This window comes from Salmo trutta, chromosome 38 (assembly GCF_901001165.1).
Source record: "Salmo trutta chromosome 38, fSalTru1.1, whole genome shotgun sequence".
Classification (NCBI taxonomy): domain Eukaryota; kingdom Metazoa; phylum Chordata; class Actinopteri; order Salmoniformes; family Salmonidae; genus Salmo; species Salmo trutta.
In genome coordinates, this window is record NC_042994.1 from 33,830,295 (window position 1) to 33,851,181 (window position 20,887).

Here is a 20,887-nt window from a genome sequence, read left to right on the forward strand (position 1 = left end):
TAAAATCAAATGTTATTGTTCACGTACGCGTGTTTAGCAGCAGATGTTACTGCGGGCGTAGCGAAACGCTTGTATTTCTAGCTCCGACAGTCCAGTAATATCTAACAACTTCACAACAAATACACACACAAATCTAAAGTAGAAGGAATGGAATTAAAAATATATATAAATATATGGATAAACAACGTCAGAGCGGCATAGACTGAGATACAGTTTATACATATGAGATGAGAAATGATATGTAAACATTATTAAAGGGACATTAAAGTGGCCAATGATTTCAAGTCTGTGTATGTAGCCAGCAGCCTCTCTGTGTTAGTGATGCTGTTTAACAGTCTGATGGCTTTGAGATAGAAGCTGTTTTTCAGTCTCTGTGTTAGTGATGCTGTTTAACAGTCTGATGGCTTTGAGATAGAAGCTGTTTTTCAGTCTCTGTGTTAGTGATGCTGTTTAACAGTCTGATGGCTTTGAGATAAAAGCTGTTTTTCAGTATCTCGGTCCCAGCTTTGATGCACCTGTACTGACCTCTCCTTCTGGATGATAGCGGGGTGAACAGGCAGTGGCTCGGGTGGCTGTTGTCCTTGGTGATATTTTGGTCCTTCCTGTTGCATCGGGTGCTGTAGGTGTCCTGGAGGGCAGGTAGTTTGCCCCCGGTGATGCGTTGGGCAGATCGCACCACCCTCTGGAGAGCCCTGCGGTTGCGGGCGGTGCAGTTGCCGTACCAGGCGGTGACACAGCCCGACTGGATGCTCTCGATGGTGCATCCACTTTCTCTTCCTCCTCAGTCACTCTGAACGCCTCTTCATCTTCTGTCACTTCCATCTCCTCTTCTTTAACTGTAACATCCTCCTCCTCTTTCACTCTGAACGCGTCTTCCTCTTCTTTCACTGAAACGTCTTTCTCTTCTTCTTTCACTGTAACAGCTTCACTCTCTACTTGTTGTTGTATTGAAACAGCCTCCTCTTCCTCCTCCTCTTTGACGAGACCCTCTTTCTCCGTCCAGAAGACCTCATCTTCTTCTTTAACAGGAGGAAAGTAGTTTTGTGAACTCATGGTCGGGGTACGTTAGCTAGGTTAGCTAACTAGCTGGTGAAATAAATAAAACAGCTAGTTAACATGTGAGACTAGCCCAGTTGCTAAGCTATTTTAGCTATTCAGCTTGCTGATTTAGTAACGTACATATGAAATTAAACGAGGTAACTATCTATACGACAGAAATATGTTTTAAAACACAGTGAATTATATACACTGAAAGCGTCTCAACACCTATAATGTTTCGGTTTTTGTTGGTTAGAAAACTCCCGAGGTGTCTGACTGACTGACTGTTGTTGATGACGTCGGCGAAACACCCCGTCCACTACATTATACGTCACAGACGCACATCCTGCCGTCTAGCTGACTGGAGTGGGGGGGGGGGGGGTAAACGCAGTTCAGCAAAAAATAAAAAAGATGAAATGTCACTTTTTGGTCGAAACTAAAATTCACATAGAAATATGTGTTAATAGATCTGTCATTCTCATTGTTAAGCAAGTCTTAAGAAGCGGTAGTTTTGTTTCTGTTTCTATTTCTATGTTGGTGGTATTGGCATCGGCCTCTGGTTCCAAATGGTTACATATTTTTTAAATACAGAAAAATAAAGTAGTTTTTTCCCACAAGTATTTCACTACATCCGCAATAATAACATTGTCACCAGTGCTGCTTTTTATCGTGACGGTAACACAGTCAACCTTAAATGGGACGTGTTCATTATAAATACATTGTGATTTAGTTTCGGTACCAGACTCATTTTTCTTATGATGTTGTTTGCAGCGCATACAGGCTGGCAGTTTATCCGGAGAAGGAGATGTACGGCGTGTCGTCTCTTCCATAAAGCGCTCATACCCAGAATCAAAAGGCATTTCACATTGGGTTTGAGTTTGAATAAAAACCAGTTAATTTAGTAAATCTAGCCAGCTGTTATTTTTTTTTTTACAAGACATAGACCCGAATACCTGCGCCTTATGTAAATGTTTTTTAAAGTATTTGTTAGCTTGTCCGCTATAAAAACAGGTTCAAGCATAACCAGATAAACGTGGCTTTGAAGGCAAAATTAATCCCGTGTCCCCCCTGTCGCTAGACTAGTGACTTCAACTATAACCTTGGCTGCCATCTATTGGAAAGGAATGGTAACATTTTTACATTTTAGTCATTTAGCAGACGCTCTTATCCAGAGCGACTTACAGTAGTGAATACATACATTTTTTTTAAACAATTATTATTCTTTTTATTTTTTTTCGTACTGGTCCCCCGTGGGAATCGAACCCACAACCCTGGAGTTGCAAACACCATGCTCTACCAACTGAGCCACAAGGAACCACTGGGCAGCTGGTTGGCAGAGTCAACGTAGAATTTTAACAATATATACCATTCATTCATGGTAGTGGAAACAGATCATAGAAACAGGATTACAATGTTGATATATCGTGGATGGTCAGGACTTGTCTCTGTAGCTCTGTCTATGAATTTAAAAGTGGTTACATTTTTCCTCCAGACCCAAAAATCTCAGCTTTTTTACCGAAAGAGGAGCAAGGAGACACTTTGTTATTGTTTCTACTGCTGATTGGCACTTTAAGAAGTTAAAGATGCATATTAAATACACACCAAAATATGTTACAGATACCATCAAAATGTCCCGTCACTCAGACAGTCAGTAAACACACAGCATCCAGCACAGCAAACAATCAATCAAATGTATTTTACATCAAAATGATCAAACCAAAGAGGGGGCACCAGCCTGCTCCTTCTCCATATCCAGAACACCAGCCTGCTCCTTCTCCATATCCAGAACACCAGCCTGCTCCTTCTCCATATCCAGAACACCAGCCTGCTCCTTCTCCATATCCAGAACACCAGCCTGCTCCTTCTCCATATCCAGAACACCAGCCTGCTCCTTCTCCATATCCAGAACACCAGCCTGCTCCTTCTCCATATCCAGAACACCAGCCTGCTCCTTCTCCATATCCAGAACACCAGCCTGCTCCTTCTCCATATCCAGAACACCAGCCTGCTCCTTCTCCATATTCAGAACACCAGCCTCCTCCTTCTCCATATTCAGAACACCAGCCTGCTCCTTCTCCTTCTCCAGAACACCAGCCTGCTCCTTCTCCATATCCAGAACACCAGCCTGCTCCTTCTCCATATCCAGAACACCAGCCTGCTCCTTCTCCATATCCAGAACACCAGCCTGCTCCTTCTCCATATCCAGAACACCAGCCTGCTCCTTCTCCATATTCAGAACACCAGCCTGCTCCTTCTCCATATCCAGAACACCAGCCTGCTCCTTCTCCATATCCAGAACACCAGCCTGCTCCTTCTCCATATCCAGAACACCAGCCTGCTCCTTCTCCATATCCAGAACACCAGCCTGCTCCTTCTCCATATCCAGAACACCAGCCTCCTCCTTCTCCATATCCAGAACACCAGCCTGCTCCTTCTCCATATTCAGAACACCAGCCTGCTCCTTCTCCATATCCAGAACACCAGCCTGCTCCTTCTCCATATCCAGAACACCAGCCTGCTCCTTCTCCAGAACACCAGCCTGCTCCTCCTCCATATCCAGAACACCAGCCTGCACCTTCTCCATATTCAGAACACCAGCCTGCTCCTTCTCCATATTCAGAACACCAGCCTGCTCCTTCTCCATATCCAGAACACCAGCCTGCTCCTTCTCCATATCCAGAACACCAGCCTGCTCCTTCTCCAGAACACCAGCCTGCTCCTCCTCCATATCCAGAACACCAGCCTGCTTCCCCCCAAAGTGATCTATAGTATATCTTGGCTCGTACTGTGACGATTGTGATTCTGAGCTCTCAGGTTCATACAGCGAGTTATGGTCTTCACAGCGTCTTCGCTGCGTCTTCACTGCGTCTCACTGTGTCTCGCTGCGTCTGCGGCGTATTGGGTCAGAACTCGGTTGTAATACGGATGGTAGTGAGCTCTTTAGTGACGGTTCCCGGTCCGGTTCGCCTCCTCCGTTCGGTCGCTTTTATCCTCGACTCTGAAGACAGTGATGTTGATCGGTCCGTAACCCCCCCTTTTACACCATTAACCCCTCCGACGTTTTAAAACGGAGGCGGCAGCAGAGGGCTTCAACGTAAGGCCCTGTGACTCCATTCTATTTGGAAATGTCGTGGAATATTGCTTCAAAAAATATAACACTCTTACAAGAACCTTTGAATTCAATATAGACTTTAATACAGAGTAGCAAAGCCGAGTCCTTCCATGAAAAAGACTAAATTCTCATATTACAGAGTCCCATCTTTATAGGACTGTGTCTTTGCATAACGTATAGAGTCCCCTCCCTCTATATGAAAATAACTTCCCTCGTCCGTTCTTCACCATTATCTCTCCATCTCAGTTGTTGCTTGTTAACAGCCCACATCTGACAGCTGTATAGGTTATAATGGTAGCAGGACCTGGTCCTATATGTTCCCATTCATCAGCTGTATAGGTTATAATGGTAGCAGGACCTGGTCCTATATGTTCCCATTCATCAGCTGTATAGGTTATAATGGTAGCAGGACCTGGTCCTATATGTTCCCATTCATCAGCTGTATAGGTTATAATGGTAGCAGGACCTGGTCCTATATGTTCCCATTCATCAGCTGTATAGGTTATAATGGTAGCAGGACCTGGTCCTATATGTTCCCATTCATCAGCTGTATAGGTTATAATGGTAGCAGGACCTGGTCCTATATGTTCCATTCCTCATATAGCCATTCTGTCTCAGCTCTTCAAAGTGGACAGCCTAAATGCTGCTAATAATGGAAATGGAATCAGAGTCATGAGTTTTGCTCCCACGGAAACCCTTCGGTTGCCGCATCGAAAGTTCCCCATCGTCGCAAAGTCTTCCTCCACGAAGTGCTGTCACCAGATCCTGCTAAGTTGAGCTGGCACTTCCTTTCTCTTCAGGACATGAGGAGTCACTTCTTCAAAAGTTGTGGGTCCTTGGGGGCAGCTGATGATGGGGGATTTTTGTTTGGAGCCAATTCATACAGCCTGGCGCTATACAGTTTGATATACTACTTGTTGTTTGCCATCTTTCGTTGTCCGCCACCTAACCTCACTCTCTCTCTCGGTGTGAAAACTCAACACCACAGACAATCTGCTGATTTCCTGCCAGTGACGCACTGGCGTCAGTTATTACTATGGCAATTTAACACGGCGCTGACCATAGGTCAAATAAACCTTGTCGACGATCAAAATACTAAATATAGAGATTTATTATATATTTTTTTAAATGGTAAATGCACTTTTTTTAAATGATTAGTATATCGAATATATCTCGTTTCTTATTTTTAATACCTAAAGTGTTTCCCATTTAAGGCAATATCTTATTCAGTCAAACAAACATAATATACAAATTAGCAGCTTGGTCTATACTGCTTCTATACAGCGTAACAATACATAGATGTACATTCCAGCCATCCCACTCAGACCTGTCCTGATGTTCTGACTGACACGTTGTGTTATGTACCTTCCAGCCATCCCATTCACCCACTCAGACCTGTTCTGACATCCATTCACCCAATCAGAAGACCTCTCCTGACATCCATTCGCCCAATCAGAAGACCTCTCCTGACATCCATTCACCCAATCAGAAGACCTCTCCTGACATCCATTCACCCAATCAGAAGACCTCTCCAGCCATCCATTCACCCAATCAGAAGACCTCTCCTGATAGGTTGTGTCATGTACCTTCCAGCCATCCCATTCAGAATAACTAGTTTCTGTAAGTACATAGATGTAGATGTATATAATGAATGTCCATTAGTGACTAACATAGTTCAAAAATATTCATTTCATCTTTATTCAGATACAAAAAAATGTTGTATTAATCAAATTATTTTTTTTACAAATCAGCATCTGTGTTTTTTCCGACTTGGCCGAATAATACTGATGGGGAACACTCATGAAGTAGCTAGGAAATGTTTTAATAATACCGATGGATCATTCATGAAGTAGCTAGGAAATGTTTTAATAATACCGATGGGAACATTCATGAAGTAGCTAGGAAATGTTTTAATAATACAGATGGAACATTCATGAAGTAGCTAGGAAATGTTTTAATAATACTGATTGGGAACATTCATGAAGTACCTAGGAAATGTTTTAATAATACCGATGGGAACATTCATGAAGTAGCTAGGAAATGTTTTAATAATACAGATGGGAACATTCATGAAGTAGCTAGGAAATGTTTTAATAATACCGATGGGAACATTCATGAAGTAGCTAGGAAATGTTTTTTGTTGTTGTCAACAACTTATCATCGTTATCAGAACAACGTCGTCACATTTTCATACGACTTTAGCGTGAAGACTAGGGGCTCTATTCGATCCACTACGCCTAAATTCAGCTTTACAGTGTGATTGAAACTTTAAAGGGAATGTCCCCGGGCTTTAGTGGACACTGCATTCAAGGTTAACCCTGTACGCGTCGGCTCAATGCGAAATTACCTTTAACATTTTTCCATAGCAGAACCTGTGACACTTCAGCATTACAGACTGAATAGAGGTCTCCCCCTTAGTGCACAAATTTAATTCAATGAAACCAACATTTTTACTAAATTCACGAGGTTTAGAATGAAGAAATACACATTGGGTCCATGCTTACGAACATAAGAGACCGTTTCCATAAAAAAAAAAAAATGTTTCTCTGGTACAAAATGCTCATCAGGAAATTAAAATCCTAAATTTACTGAAGAATGAATTGAATAAGGAAATATCTTTCTTCAGCCTTGCACACAAACACAGTGCTATTGCCTAATGACCATATTATATAGACTATATTACAGGGACACCTAAATGTAGGACCGACAACGTTGATATTGACTAATGACCATATTGTGGAAAGAATATGGTATGTTTACAAGGTTTAACCCTCCTTATCATCCTACAGATGGCAGTATTGCGGTCTCATTATCATCCTACAGATGGCAGTATTGCAGTCTCATTATCATCCTACAGATGGCAGTATTGCAGTCTCATTATCATCCTACAGATGGCAGTATTGCAGTCTCATTATCATCCTGCAGTATTGCAGTCTCATTATCATCCTACAGATGGCAGTATTGCAGTCTCATTATCATCCTACAGATGGCAGTATTGCAGTCTCATTATCATCCTACAGATGGCAGTATTGCAGTCTCATTATTATCCTGCAGATGGCAGTATTGCGGTCTCATTATCATCCTACAGATGGCAGTATTGCAGTCTCATTATCATACTACAGATGGCAGTATTACAGTCTCATTATCATCCTACAGATGGCAGTATTGAAGTCTCATTATCATCCTGCAGTATTGCAGTCTCATTATCATCCTGCAGTATTGCAGTCTCATTATCATCCTGCAGTATTGCAGTCTCATTATCATCCTACAGATGGCAGTATTGAAGTCTCATTATCATCCTGCAGTATTGCAGTCTCATTATCATCCTGCAGTATTGCAGTCTCATTATCATCCTACAGATGGCAGAATTGCAGTCTCATCATCCTACAGATGGCAGTATTGCAGTCTCATTATCATCCTACAGATGGCAGTATTGCACCCTCCTTATCATCCTACAGATGGCAGTATTGCACCCTCCTTATCATCCTACAGATGGCAGTATTGCAGTCTCATTATCATCCTACAGATGGCAGTATTGCACCCTCCTTATCATCCTACAGATGGCAGTATTGCAGTCTCATTATCATCCTACAGATGGCAGTATTGCAGTCTCATTATCATCCTACACATGGCAGTATTGCAGTCTCCTTATCATCCTACAGATGGCAGTATTGCAGTCTCATCATACTACAGATGGCAGTATTGCAGTCTCATTATTATCCTACAGATGGCAGTATTGCGGTCTCATTATAATCCTACAGATGGCAGTATTGCAGTCTCATTATCATACTACAGATGGCAGTATTGCAGTCTCATTATCATCCTACAGATGGCAGTATTGCCGTCTCCTTATCATCCTACAGATGGCAGTATTGCCGTCTCCATATCATCCTACAGATGGCAGTATTGCACCCTCCTTATCATCCTACAGATGGCAGTATTGCAGTCTCATTATCATCCTACAGATGGCAGTATTGCACCCTCCTTATCATCCTACAGATGGCAGTATTGCAGTCTCATTATCATCCTACAGATGGCAGTATTGCACCCTCCTTATCATCCTACAGATGGCAGTATTGCAGTCTCATTATCATCCTACAGATGGCAGTATTGCAGTCTCATTATCATCCTACAGATGGCAGTATTGCAGTCTCCTTATCATCCTACAGATGGCAGTATTGCAGTCTCATCATACTACAGATGGCAGTATTGCAGTCTCATTATTATCCTACAGATGGCAGTATTGCGGTCTCATTATAATCCTACAGATGGCAGTATTGCAGTCTCATTATCATACTACAGATGGCAGTATTGCAGTCTCATTATCATCCTACAGATGGCAGTATTGCCGTCTCCTTATCATCCTACAGATGGCAGTATTGCCGTCTCCTTATCATCCTACAGATGGCAGTATTGCACCCTCCTTATCATCCTACAGATGGCAGTATTGCAGTCTCATTATCATCCTACAGATGGCAGTATTGCACCCTCCTTATCATCCTACAGATGGCAGTATTGCAGTCTCATTATCATCCTACAGATGGCAGTATTGCACCCTCCTTATCATCCTACAGATGGCAGTATTGCAGTCTCATTATCATCCTACAGATGGCAGTATTGCAGTCTCATTATCATCCTACAGATGGCAGTATTGCAGTCTCCTTATCATCCTACAGATGGCAGTATTGCAGTCTCATCATACTACAGATGGCAGTATTGCAGTCTCATTATTATCCTACAGATGGCAGTATTGCGGTCTCATTATAATCCTACAGATGGCAGTATTGCAGTCTCATTATCATACTACAGATGGCAGTATTGCAGTCTCATTATCATCCTACAGATGGCAGTATTGCCGTCTCCTTATCATCCTACAGATGGCAGTATTGCCGTCTCCTTATCATCCTACAGATGGCAGTATTGCCATCTCATTATCATCCTGCAGTATTGTAGTTCTTTACAGAAGTGTATCTCGAGTCAGGAGGACTCGAATCAACAGTCTTGAAGGGGGAAGAATATTGGCACATTTCTAAAAGTTCCTAAACCCCTCGAACACAATGTTGGACTCCGTCAAAGTGTCCACCTCTCTCACTCAGAGAGAGCTACATCACAGAGGTCCGTCCGTCCGTCCCCCCCACTCCTCACTCAGAGAGAGCTACATCACAGAGGTCCGTCCGTCCGTCCCCCCCACTCCTCACTCAGAGAGAGCTACATCACAGAGGTCCGTCCGTCCGTCCCCCCCCACTCCTCACTCAGAGAGAGCTATATCACAGAGGTCCGTCCGTCCGTCCGTCCCCCACTCACTCCTCACTCAGAGAGAGCTACATCACAGAGGTCCGTCCGTCCGTCCCCCCCACTCCTCACTCAGAAAGAGCTACATCACAGAGGTCCGTCCGTCCCCCCCACTACTCACTCAGAGAGAGCTACATCACAGAGGTCCCCCCGTCCGTCCCCCCCCCCCACTCCTCACTCAGAGAGAGCAACATCACAGAGGTCCGTCCGTCCCCCCCCACTCCTCACTCAGAGAGAGCTACATCACAGAGGTCCGTCCGTCCGTCCGTCCCCCCCACTCCTCACTCAGAGAGAGCTACATCACAGAGGTCCGTCCGTCCGTCCGTCCCCCCCCACTCAGAGAGAGCTACATCACAGAGGTCCGTCCGTCCCCCCCCACTCCTCACTCAGAGAGAGCTACATCACAGAGGTCCGTCCGTCCGTCCCCCCCACTCCTCACTCAGAGAGAGCTACATCACAGAGGTCCGTCCGTCCGTCCGTCCCCCCCACTCCTCACTCAGAGAGAGCTACATCACAGAGGTCCGTCCATCCGCCCGTCCCCCCCCACTCCTCACTCAGAGAGAGCTACATCACAGAGGTCCGTCCGTCCCCCCCACTCCTCACTCAGAGAGAGCTACATCACAGAGGTCCGTCCGTCCGTCCCCCCCACTCCTCACTCAGAGAGAGCTACATCACAGAGGTCCGTCCGTCCGTCCGTCCCCCCCACTCCTCACTCAGAGAGAGCTACATCACAGAGGTCCGTCCGTCCGTCCCCCCCACTCCTCACTCAGAGAGAGCTACATCACAGAGGTCCGTCCGTCCGTCCCCCCCACTCCTCACTCAGAGAGAGCTACATCACAGAGGTCCGTCCGTCCGTCCGTCCTTCCTCCCCACTCCTCACTCAGAGGGAGCTACATCACAGAGGTCCGTCCGTCCGTCCGTCCGTCCCCCCCACTCCTCACTCAGAGAGAGCTACATCACAGAGGTCCGTCCGTCCGTCCCCCCCACTCCTCACTCAGAGAGAGCTACATCACAGAGGTCCGTCCGTCCGTCCCCCCCACTCCTCACTCAGAGAGAGCTACATCAGAGGTCCGTCCGTCCGTCCCCCCCACTCCTCACTCAGAGAGAGCTACATCACAGAGGTCCGTCCGTCCGTCCCCCCCACTCCACTCACTGCAGCGCTAGATACAATTTAGTGGAATAACACAAATCTACGAAAATAATCTAAACTTTTGTCACAGCGAACATACTAAATTCGTGACGGACAAAATAGATTGTGAGACACGCCATGTACTTCTTACGTGATTTGGGTTTGTGGGTTCACATTTTGTTTACTTTTTCCTGAGATCTCTGCCAAGCAGGAAAACACAAGCAGCTTACTGCTCCTGCAACCAACACAAGCATAGGGTTAACCGCTTTAATTGAGCAAAGCAAAGTAAATCCCTGATTGTAAATTAGCTGAAATGCATTTTCTGCCAGAGAACCTGTTTTTACATTTTAAAATGGTTGTTTATGCCAATCCATTTAATAATTACAATTTTAACAACTTTTCCAACATCATTAAAATCTGTGTGTTCTAAATTTCTATTCAATCGATTCAAATCCATAATCAAAATAAAATACACATTTTTAAAATTGTAACTTTATTGTAATCATGTCTCAAAAGGAAAAAACTAAAGTAGAGGCCTATTTTTTTGGGGGGGGAGATTTTATATAAACAATATGATTTAATGTGGCATCAACAAACAAACAAAAAAACACTCAAAAACATAAGTCAGAACACAGCCTGTCTATTCTCTCATGTGATTTCAGGTCCTCAGTCCGGGGAAAATGTCTTTCCACAATTAGGTTCCCTAACTAAAACGATTTCCAAACTGTGTTTATGTTCTCATGCCCTTTCAAATTCCCTAACTTGGAACAATGTTAAGGCTTCTCTGCAGAGTGTATTCTCTTATGTTTGTTTAAGTTCCCTAACTGGGTAAAACTCTTTCCACACTGGGAACAGGGGTAAGGCTTCTCTCCAGAGTGTATTCTCTTATGTTTGTTCAGGTTTCCTAACTGGATAAAACTCTTTCCACAATGGGAGCAGTGATAAGGTGTCTCTCCAGAGTGTATTCTCGAATGCTCTTTTAGGTTCCCTAACTTGGTAAAATCCTTTCCACACTGGGCGCAATGGTAAGGTTTCTCCCCTGTGTGTGTCCTCTCATGCTCTTTCAGATTATCTAACAACCTAAAATTCTTTCCACAATGGGAACAGGGGTAAGGCTTCTCTCCAGAGTGTATTCTCTTATGTTTGTTCAGGCTCCCTAACTGGGTAAATCTCTTTTCACAATGGGAGCAGTGGTAAGGCTTATCTCTAGAGTGTATGATCTCATGCTTTTTTAGGTTCCCTAACTGGGTAAAATCCTTTCCACACTGGGAGCATTGGTAAGGTTTCTCCCCTGTGTGTGTCCTCTCATGCTCCCTCAGATTATCTAACAACCTAAAATTCTTTCCACAATGGGAACAGGGGTACGGTTTCTCTCCAGAGTGAATTTTCTTGTGTTTGTTTAGGTTTCCTAACTGGGTAAAACTATTTCCACACTCGGAGCAATGGTAAGGTTTCTCCCCTGTGTGTGTCCTCTCATGCTCCTTCAGAGTATCTAACAATCGAAAATTCTTTCCACAATGGGAACAAGCGTAAGGCTTCTCTCCAGAGTGTATTCGCTTATGTTTGTTCAGGCTCCCTAACCACATAAAACTATTTCCACATTGGGAGCAGTGATAAGGCTTTTCTCCTGTGTGTATTCTCTTATGTTTTTTCAGGCTCCCTAACAAAGTAAAACTCTTTCCACACTGGGAGCATTGGAAGGGCTTTTCTCCTATGTGTGTCCTTTTATGCTCTTTCAGCTTCCATGACCACTTAAAACTCATATTACACTGGAAGCAGTGGTGTTGTCTCTCTGGTTTGGGCGTCTCTGGGTCTGGTTCCTCTGAAGAACTCTTCCGTCTGTCAGAGTGAGAGTCTGGTCTCTCTCCTGCCAAAGACAAACAAAGTATTTAGTTAAACAGAGACCTGAATGTAACCTCATGATAAAACGGTCTTCCTATGAGGTTAAATCTAGACTAGATCCCTCATTATAAAACAGTACATTTGGATCGTGGATACTGATTGGTTAATAGCCGTTAGTTATTCATGACGATCCCTGGGTAATGCCTGTTAACAATTGTATTTGAATTATCCCTATACATCCACTGTCCCACAGCCAAGCCAGGTAATTTATAAACTAATCTCCACTGTCCCACAGCCAAGCCAGGCAATTTATAAACTAATCTCCACTGTCCCACAGCCCTGCCAGGCAATTTATAAACTATTATCCACTGTCCCATAGCCCTGCCAGGCAATTTATAAACTAATCTCCACTGTCCCACAGCCAAGCCAGGCAATTTATAAACTATTATCCACTGTCCCACAGCCAAGCCAGGCAATTTATAAACTAATCTCCACTGTCCCACAGCCAAGCCAGGCAATTTATAAACTAATCTCCACTGTCCCACAGCCAAGCCAGGCAATTTATAAACTAATCTCTACTGTCCCACAGCCCTGCCAGGCAATTTATAAACTAATCTTCACTGTCCCACAGCCCTGCCAGGCAATTTATAAACTAATCTCCACTGTCCCACAGCCAAGCCAGGCAATTTATAAACTCATCTCCACTGTCCCATAGCCAAGCCAGGCAATTTATAAACTAACCTCCACTGTCCCACAGCCCTGCCAGGCAATTCATAAACTAATCTCCACTGTCCCACAGCCCTGCCAGGCAATTTATAAACTAACCTCCACTGTCCCACAGCCCTGCCAGGCAATTCATAAACTAATCTCCACTGTCCCACAGCCCAGCCAGGCAATTTATAAACTAATCTCCACTGGAAAAAAAGCATCTAGACATTATTACCCCGTTCTTCTAGTCTAGCAGTTGGTTTGTAACAGAGGGGATTTGTATCAACTTTGCCGTCTACCTCTCTGACCTTTGAAACGGAGTAATTTTATATTTAAAATAAAATATGTATTAGATCTTATTTTTTTAGTGATTTTATTATTGAATAGAAATTTCTAAAATCGAATTTCCCTGTTGGTTTGCAACTAGAATAGTAGCATAAAGGGAGACTGCAACTTCCTGATTGGGCCTTGTGTTTTTATCCCCACCAATGCTCATTACATTTACATTACATTTACGTCATTTAGCAGACGCTCTTATCCAGAGCGAATTACAAATTGGTGCATTCACCTTATGATATTCAGTGGAACAAACACTTTACAATAGTATATCTATATCTTTTTTTGGGGGGGGGGGGTTAGAAGGATTACTTAATCCTATCCCAGGTATTCCTTAAAGAGGTGGGGTTTCAGGTGTCTCCGGAAGGTGGTGATTGACTCCGCTGTCCTGGCGTCGTGAGGGAGCTTGTTCCACCATTGGGGTGCCAGAGCTGCTGGTGGAACAAGCTAAAAAAAATGTTAAAATGCTAAAAAAAATGTTAAAATGTAGTAGCATAAAGGGAGAATGTTTTTTTCCCACCAGCTCATTAAGAAGTGCTAGCGGCCGTGACTGAGGGCAAACAACGCTTGTCTTGGGGGGTGTTATTTTGATGTGGGTGTTTCTTGGGTGTATTTGCCATTGAAATCACAACAGACAAAGGGGAGTAGTGAGAAAAAAAAAAAAACTTTGCTGAAGAGAATTAACGTTTTTTTGAAGTTGAGGACTTCTCCCCCCTTTCTCACTGACTCGCCATCTCTAATTCAGTTCTATGTGTAGGCTAAATCCTGCGCTGACCTTGTGTTTAGCCAAGCTGACAGCAGCTAGCTAGCATATCTTGGTGATAGCTGCAGCTGGCTATCCTATCTAGCTGACATTTCTCGGTCAAATCAGTGATGCTAAAACAGCAAGAGAGAGAGAGAGAGTGTCTAGACTGTGTTTCAATAAGACACTAGTTCTACAACACCTTACTACAAAAATAGCTGGCAAATGTAGTTTCAACGTTTCATCATGTAAATAAATACACGTTTCCGTGGAAACGATATTGACAACTGCCAGTTGAATGCTCAGTCAGCTCAGCTGTCCTACAAAACATTACTCTGGTAACTATATTTACATAACAGACTAGTTTTGTCTCGTCTCTCCTCATGTCCGATGTTAGATCTTTCCTGGGGGGTAAAATCCCAGAACTATACTGAAGTCCAGTGTTAATGCTAAATTGTAATTATTTCACCTCTGTGGCTTATTTATTGCCTTTTTACCTCCCTACTCTTCTACATTTGCACACACTGTAACATAGATATTTATATTGTGTTATTGACTGTACGTTTGTTTATGTGTAACTTTTGTGTTGTTGTTTTTTTGTGTCGAACTGCTTTGCTTTATCTTGGCCAGGTCGCAGTTTGTAAATGAGAACTTGTTCTCAACTAGCCTACCTGGTTAAATAAAGGACTTGTTCTCAACTGGCCACCTGGTTAAATAAAGAACTTGTTCTCAACTGGCCACCTGGTTAAATAAAGGACTTGTTCTCAACTGGCCACCTGGTTAAATAAAGGTCAAATAAAATAAATAAAATATAAAACCCAACATGCTACAATTTCAATGATTTTTCTTACAGTTACAGTTCATATAAGGAAATCAGTCAATTTAAATGAATTAATTGGGTCCTAATCTACGGATTTCACATGACTGGGAATACAGAGATGCATCTGTTGGTCACAGATACCTTTAAAAGGTAAGGGGCGTGGATCAGAAAACCAGTCAGTATCTGCTGTGACCATTTAGCCTCATGTAATGTGACACATCTCCTACACATAGAGTTGATCAGACTGTTGATTGTGGTCCTGTGGAATGTTGTCCCACCTCCTCTTCAATGGCTGTGTGTGAAATTCCTGGATATTGACGGGAACTGGAACACGCTGTCGTAGATGTCGATCCAGAGCATCCCAAACATGCTCAATGGGTGACATGTCTGCAAGCCATGGAAGAACTGGGACATTTTCACTCTTCCAGGAATTGTGTACAGATCCTAGCGACATTATCATGCTGAAACGAAGTGATGGCGGGGGATGAATGGCACGAAAATGTGCCTTAGGATCTCATCACGGTATCTCTCTCTGCATTCAAATTGCCAATGATAAAACGTAATTGTGTTCGTTTGTCCGTAGATTATGCCTGCCCATACCATAACCCCACCTCCACCATGGGGCCCATACCATAACCCCACCACCACCATGGGGCCCAATACCATAACCCCACCACCACCATGGGGCCCAATACCATAACCCCACCTCCACCATGGGGCCCAATACCATAACCCCACCTCCACCATGGGGCCCAATACCATAACCCCACCTCCACCATGGGACCCATACCATAACCCCACCTCCACCATGGGGCCCAATACCATAACCCCACCTCCACCATGGGGCCACTCTGTTCACAACGTTGACATCAGCAAACCGCTCGCCCCACACGACGCCATACACGCTGTCTGCCATCTGCCCGGTACAGTTGAAACCGGGATTAATCCGTGAAGAGCACACTTCTCCAGCGTGCCAGTGGCCATCGAAGGTGACAGTGGTGAGTCCTGAGGTGAGCATTGGCCCACTTAAGTCGGTTACAACTCTGAACTGCAGTCAGGTCAAAACCCTGGTGAGGACGACGAGCACGCAGATGAGCTTCCCTGAGATGGTTTCTGACAGTTTTGTGCAGAAAATCTTTGGTTGTGCAAAACCCACAGTTTCATCAGCTGTCAGGGTGGCTGGTCTTAAATGAAGAAGCTGGTCCTGGGTTGCCGTGGTTACACGCGGTCTGCGGTTATGAGGCCGGTTGGACGTACTGCCAAATTCTCTAAAACGACATTGGAGGCGGCTTATGGTAGAGAAATTAACATTAAATTCTCTGGCAACAGCTCTGGTGGACATTCCTTCAGTCAGCATGCCAATTGCACACTCCCTCAAAACTTGAAACATCTGTGGCATTGTGTTGCATGACAAAACTGCAAATTTGGGTGGCCTTTTAATGTCCCCAGCACAAGGTGCACCTGTGTAATGATCATGATGTTTAATCGACTTTTTGATATGCCACACCTGTCAGGTGGATTGATTATCTTGGCAAAGGAGAAATGTTCACTAACAGGGATGTTAACTAATTTGTGCACAACATTTGAGAGAAATAAGCTTTTAGTGCGTATGGAAAATTTCTGGAATCTTTTTATTCAGGCTCCTGAAACATGGGACCAACACTTTACATGTTGCATTTATATATTTTTGTTAACTGTACTAACATCCCTACAGATGAAGGCTACATCAACATTGCCCAGCTTGAGGCGTAGATACTCAAGCTCCTATCACAGCCATTCAACTCTAACTGTTTTTAAAGTCACCATTGTCCTCACGGTAAAATCCCTGAGCAGTTTCCTTCCTCTCCGGCAACTGAGTTAGGTAGGAACGCCTGTATCTTTGTAGTGACTGGGTGTAGTGATAAATCTAAAGCAGAGCTGGGCGGTATATACAGTTTGGGTTTTGGGGTTTTTACTTTACCTTCTATACCGGTATTTGAACGTTTGGTTTGTTAAAAATATGATACACAGTGTGTAACGTCCATTTTGTATAGTTTTACTTCGCTACTTGAGTCATATATCTCTTTCCACGTCCCCCCGCTGTCACTCAAGGACCGCATTTCACGTTTCCTCAACATAAATCTATTTTATTACACTATTAGCTTGTGTTTCTCACAACTACAAACAGCTAAGTTTTGTCTTTTATTAGCAAGTTGTTCCTCAATCTTGTTAGTTAACCGCTAATGCTAATCGCTAGCTAATACATGTACTGAGTCAGAGCAAGAGTAATTAGCTGTACAGTCTGATCGTACCAGTGATGGTGTACAACCTAAATCAGCATTTAAAAAAAAAATAATTTAGTCATTTAGCAGACGCTCTTATCCAGAGCGACTTACAGTAGTGAATGCATACATTTCATTTCATGCATTTATTTTTTTGTACTGGCCCCCCCGTGGGAATCGAACCCACAACCCTGGCGTTGCAAACACCATGCTCTACCAACGGAGCCACAGGGAAGACCAGCATGTTGTTTGTGCAACAGTGTCTTCTAAATTAAAGAGGTAAACGCAAAAGCAAGAATATGTTTGCTACATGAAGGAGCTAAGAGAAAACATTCAAATGTAGCCAAAGATAATAGGGTCCCCAAGGAAACACCAATCAACACATTAGTTCCTACCCGTGTCACAATAACTCCCTCCTTGGCATTTCCAATCGTTGTCATGTCAAAACACACTATTATATTCTACCTGTAATTAGAATAGATATTCTATTGCCACGATTCCAACAGTTAACCCAAGTGTTTTGCTCTAAATCGCAAGTCAAAATTACAACACTTGGTTTAAAAAAATAAGGCCCAGATTACTTGCCCGTATCGTGGCAGTGTGGAAATGATCTCGAATGCAGATATTGGATGAAAATTAGGACTTTTTTGGGGGGGGGGGTTGAAGTTGAATTGAACAGTATAAAACCAATCAGAATGGAGAAAAACCCATTGAAATAACCCAGAATATTTGTTTTGCCACCCTGGGATCACTAATCAAATCAAATCAAAGTGTATTTGTCACGTGCTCCGAATACAACAGGTGTAGTAGACCTCACAGTGAAATGCTGAATACAACAGGTGTAGTAGACCTTACAGTGAAATGCTGAATACAACAGGTGTAGTAGACCTCACAGTGAAATGCTGAATACAACAGGTGTAGTAGACCTTACAGTGAAATGCTGAATACAACAGGTGTAGTAGACCTCACAGTGAAATGCTGAATACAACAGGTGTAGTAGACCTTACAGTGAAATGCTGAATACAACAGGTGTAGTAGACCTTACAGTGAAATGCTGAATACAACAGGTGTAGTAGACCTCAGTGAAATGCTGAATACAACAGGTGTATTTTTTTGTATTTACTGGTGTTAATCAGATCAATGTCCCTGTTTTATAAGATAGTACTCACTGTATTTACTGGTGTTAATCAGATCAATGTCCCTGTTTTATAAGATAGTACTCACTGTATTTACTGGTGTTAACCAGATCAATGTCCCTGTTTTATAAGATAGTACTCACTGTATTTACTGGTGTTAAACAGATCAATGTCCCTGTTTTATTAGATAGTACTCACTGTATTTACTGGTGTTAATCAGATCAATGTCCCTGTTTTATAAGATAGTACTCACTGTATTTACTGGTGTTAATCAGATCAATGTCCCTGTTTTATTAGATAGTACTCACTGTATTTACTGGTGTTAATCAGATCAATGCCCCTGTTTTATAAGATAGTACTCACTGTATTTACTGGTCTTAATCAGATCAATGTCCCTGTTTTATAAGATAGTACTAACTGTATTTACTGGTGTTAATCAGATCAATGTCCCTGTTTTATAAGATAGTACTCACTGTATTTACTGATGTTAATCAGATCAATGTCCCTGTTTTATTAGATAGTACTCACTGTATTTACTGGTGTTAATCAGATCAATGTCCCTGTTTTATTAGATAGTACTCACTGTATTTACTGGTGTTAATCAGATCAATGTCCCTGTTTTATTAGATAGTACTCACTGTATTTACTGGTGTTAATCAGATCAATGTCCCTGTTTTATTAGATAGTACTCACTGTATTTACTGATGTTAATCAGATCAATGTCCCTGTTTTAGTAGATAGTACTCACTGTATTTACTGGTGTTAATCAGATCAATGCCCCTGTTTTATAAGATAGTACTCACTGTATTTACTGGTGTTAATCAGATCAATGTCCCTGTTTTATTAGATAGTACTCACTGTATTTACTGGTGTTAACCAGATCAATGTCCCTGTTTTATTAGATAGTACTCACTGTATTTACTGGTGTTAATCAGATCAATGTCCCTGTTTTATTAGATAGTACTCACTGTATTTACTGGTGTTAATCAGATCAATGTCCCTGTTTTATTAGATAGTACTCACTGTATTTACTGGTGTTAATCAGATCAATGTCCCTGTTTTATTAGATAGTACTCACTGTATTTACTGGTGTTAATCAGATCTCCAGTCTTCTCTTCTTCTTCGTCCTCCTCTAATGTGACAGTAATCTCCCCCTCTTCATCCTTTAATCCAAAAACGTCTTCCTCTTCTTTCTCTGTGACAGTCATCTCCCCCTCCTCCTCCTCCTCTTCCTCCTCCTTCACTACAAAAACTGCATCATTTTCTTCCTTCACTGTAACATCCTCCTCCTCTTTCACGCTGAAAGCTTCTTCCTTTTCTTCTTTCACTGTAACAGCTTCGCCTTCTTCTACTTCTTGTTTGACGGTAACAGTCTCCTCTTCCATGATCTTTCTCCCTTTCTCAGTGTATCTCAGTAAACTCATGTTCAGGAGGAGGGGATGTTAGCTAGCTAGTTAGCATTAGCGACTCTGCTAGTGCTAACTTAACCAGACAGCTAACTGACTAACAGCGACAACGACGTCAATACGAAATTAAAATATTGTATTGACTAGTTCTTTCCACAGAAGTGTGAATGTTAAAACATTGTTGCAAAATTAAAATAACGAAAATTGTCTAAAGAACTTGAACGTTTCCGACTTTGTTGACTAGCGAGCTACCGAGGTGGCTGCAGTTGTTGAAGAAGAGTTCCGTCCACTAGATTATACGTCACACTAGAAACGTCGCCTGAAAGACACATATCGCCATCTGCTGTCTGGAGGGAGGAAACGCAGTTGAGGAGGGACAACTATTTTTATTCTTCATTTTAATTATAATATTATATCAACACGTACAAAGAGCAGCGTGTGTGTTGATTGATTAGTTCAGATATTAATGAACAGATATTAGCAAAATAAATACCTACAGTTATTGTTGCAATCTACTGCAGAGATAGTCTGCAAAGTTCCGTCATACTTTTCCAGGTCTATACCCAAACAGTTCGAACTTCTAATTTAAAAAAATTAATCTCTCCAGAAATAAGTCTCTCACTGTTGCCGCCTGCCCCCCCCCCCCCCCCCCCCCCCCCCCGCTCCCAGCTGTGCCCAGGACACCATTTGTGAATTGATCGCCCCCCATCTAGCCTCAGAGTTTGTTCTGTTAGGAGACCTAAACTGGGATATGCTTAACACCCCAGCAGTGTCTACAATTTAAGCTAGATGCCCTCAATCTCACACAAATCATCAAGGAACCCACCAGGTACAACCCTAAATCCGTAAACATGGGCACCCTCATAGATATTATTCTGACCAACTTGCCCTCCAAATACAGGATCCAGGATCTCAGCGATCACTGCCTCGTTGCCTGCATCCGTTATGGGTCCGCGGTCAAACGACCACCCCTCATCACTGTCAAACGCTCCCTAAAACACTTCTGTGAGCGGGGCTTTCTAATCGACCTGGCCCTGGTATCCTGGAAGGATATTGACCTCATTC

At 43.0% G+C, this 20,887-nt stretch overlaps 2 protein-coding genes across 2 annotated transcripts in view; both read right to left on the reverse strand.

Moving 5' to 3' along the window:
• LOC115178618 (uncharacterized) overlaps positions 1–640 on the reverse strand; it is a 9,227-nt gene extending 8,587 nt beyond the window's left edge. The window contains exon 1 of the mRNA XM_029739873.1: positions 526–640. The gene's annotated coding sequence lies outside the window, so the exon portion shown is untranslated. The remainder of the gene's footprint in view (positions 1–525) is intronic.
• A 10,407-nt stretch (positions 641–11,047) lies between these two features.
• On the reverse strand, positions 11,048–19,545 carry LOC115178089 (zinc finger protein 678). The gene is made up of 2 exons (XM_029739126.1): positions 19,495–19,545; positions 11,048–12,438 (listed from the first exon to the last, which is right to left on the reverse strand). Exon 2 carries the CDS (start codon positions 12,332–12,334, stop codon positions 11,345–11,347), a length of 990 nt encoding a protein of 329 aa, XP_029594986.1. The 5' UTR covers positions 12,335–12,438; positions 19,495–19,545; the 3' UTR covers positions 11,048–11,344.
• Positions 19,546–20,887: the final 1,342 nt, after the last annotated feature.

Coding starts and splice junctions, on each gene's coding strand:
- LOC115178089 (XM_029739126.1), bottom strand. CDS start 12,334: ATGAGTTTTAAGTGGTCATGGAAGCTGAAAGAGCATAAAAGGACACAC.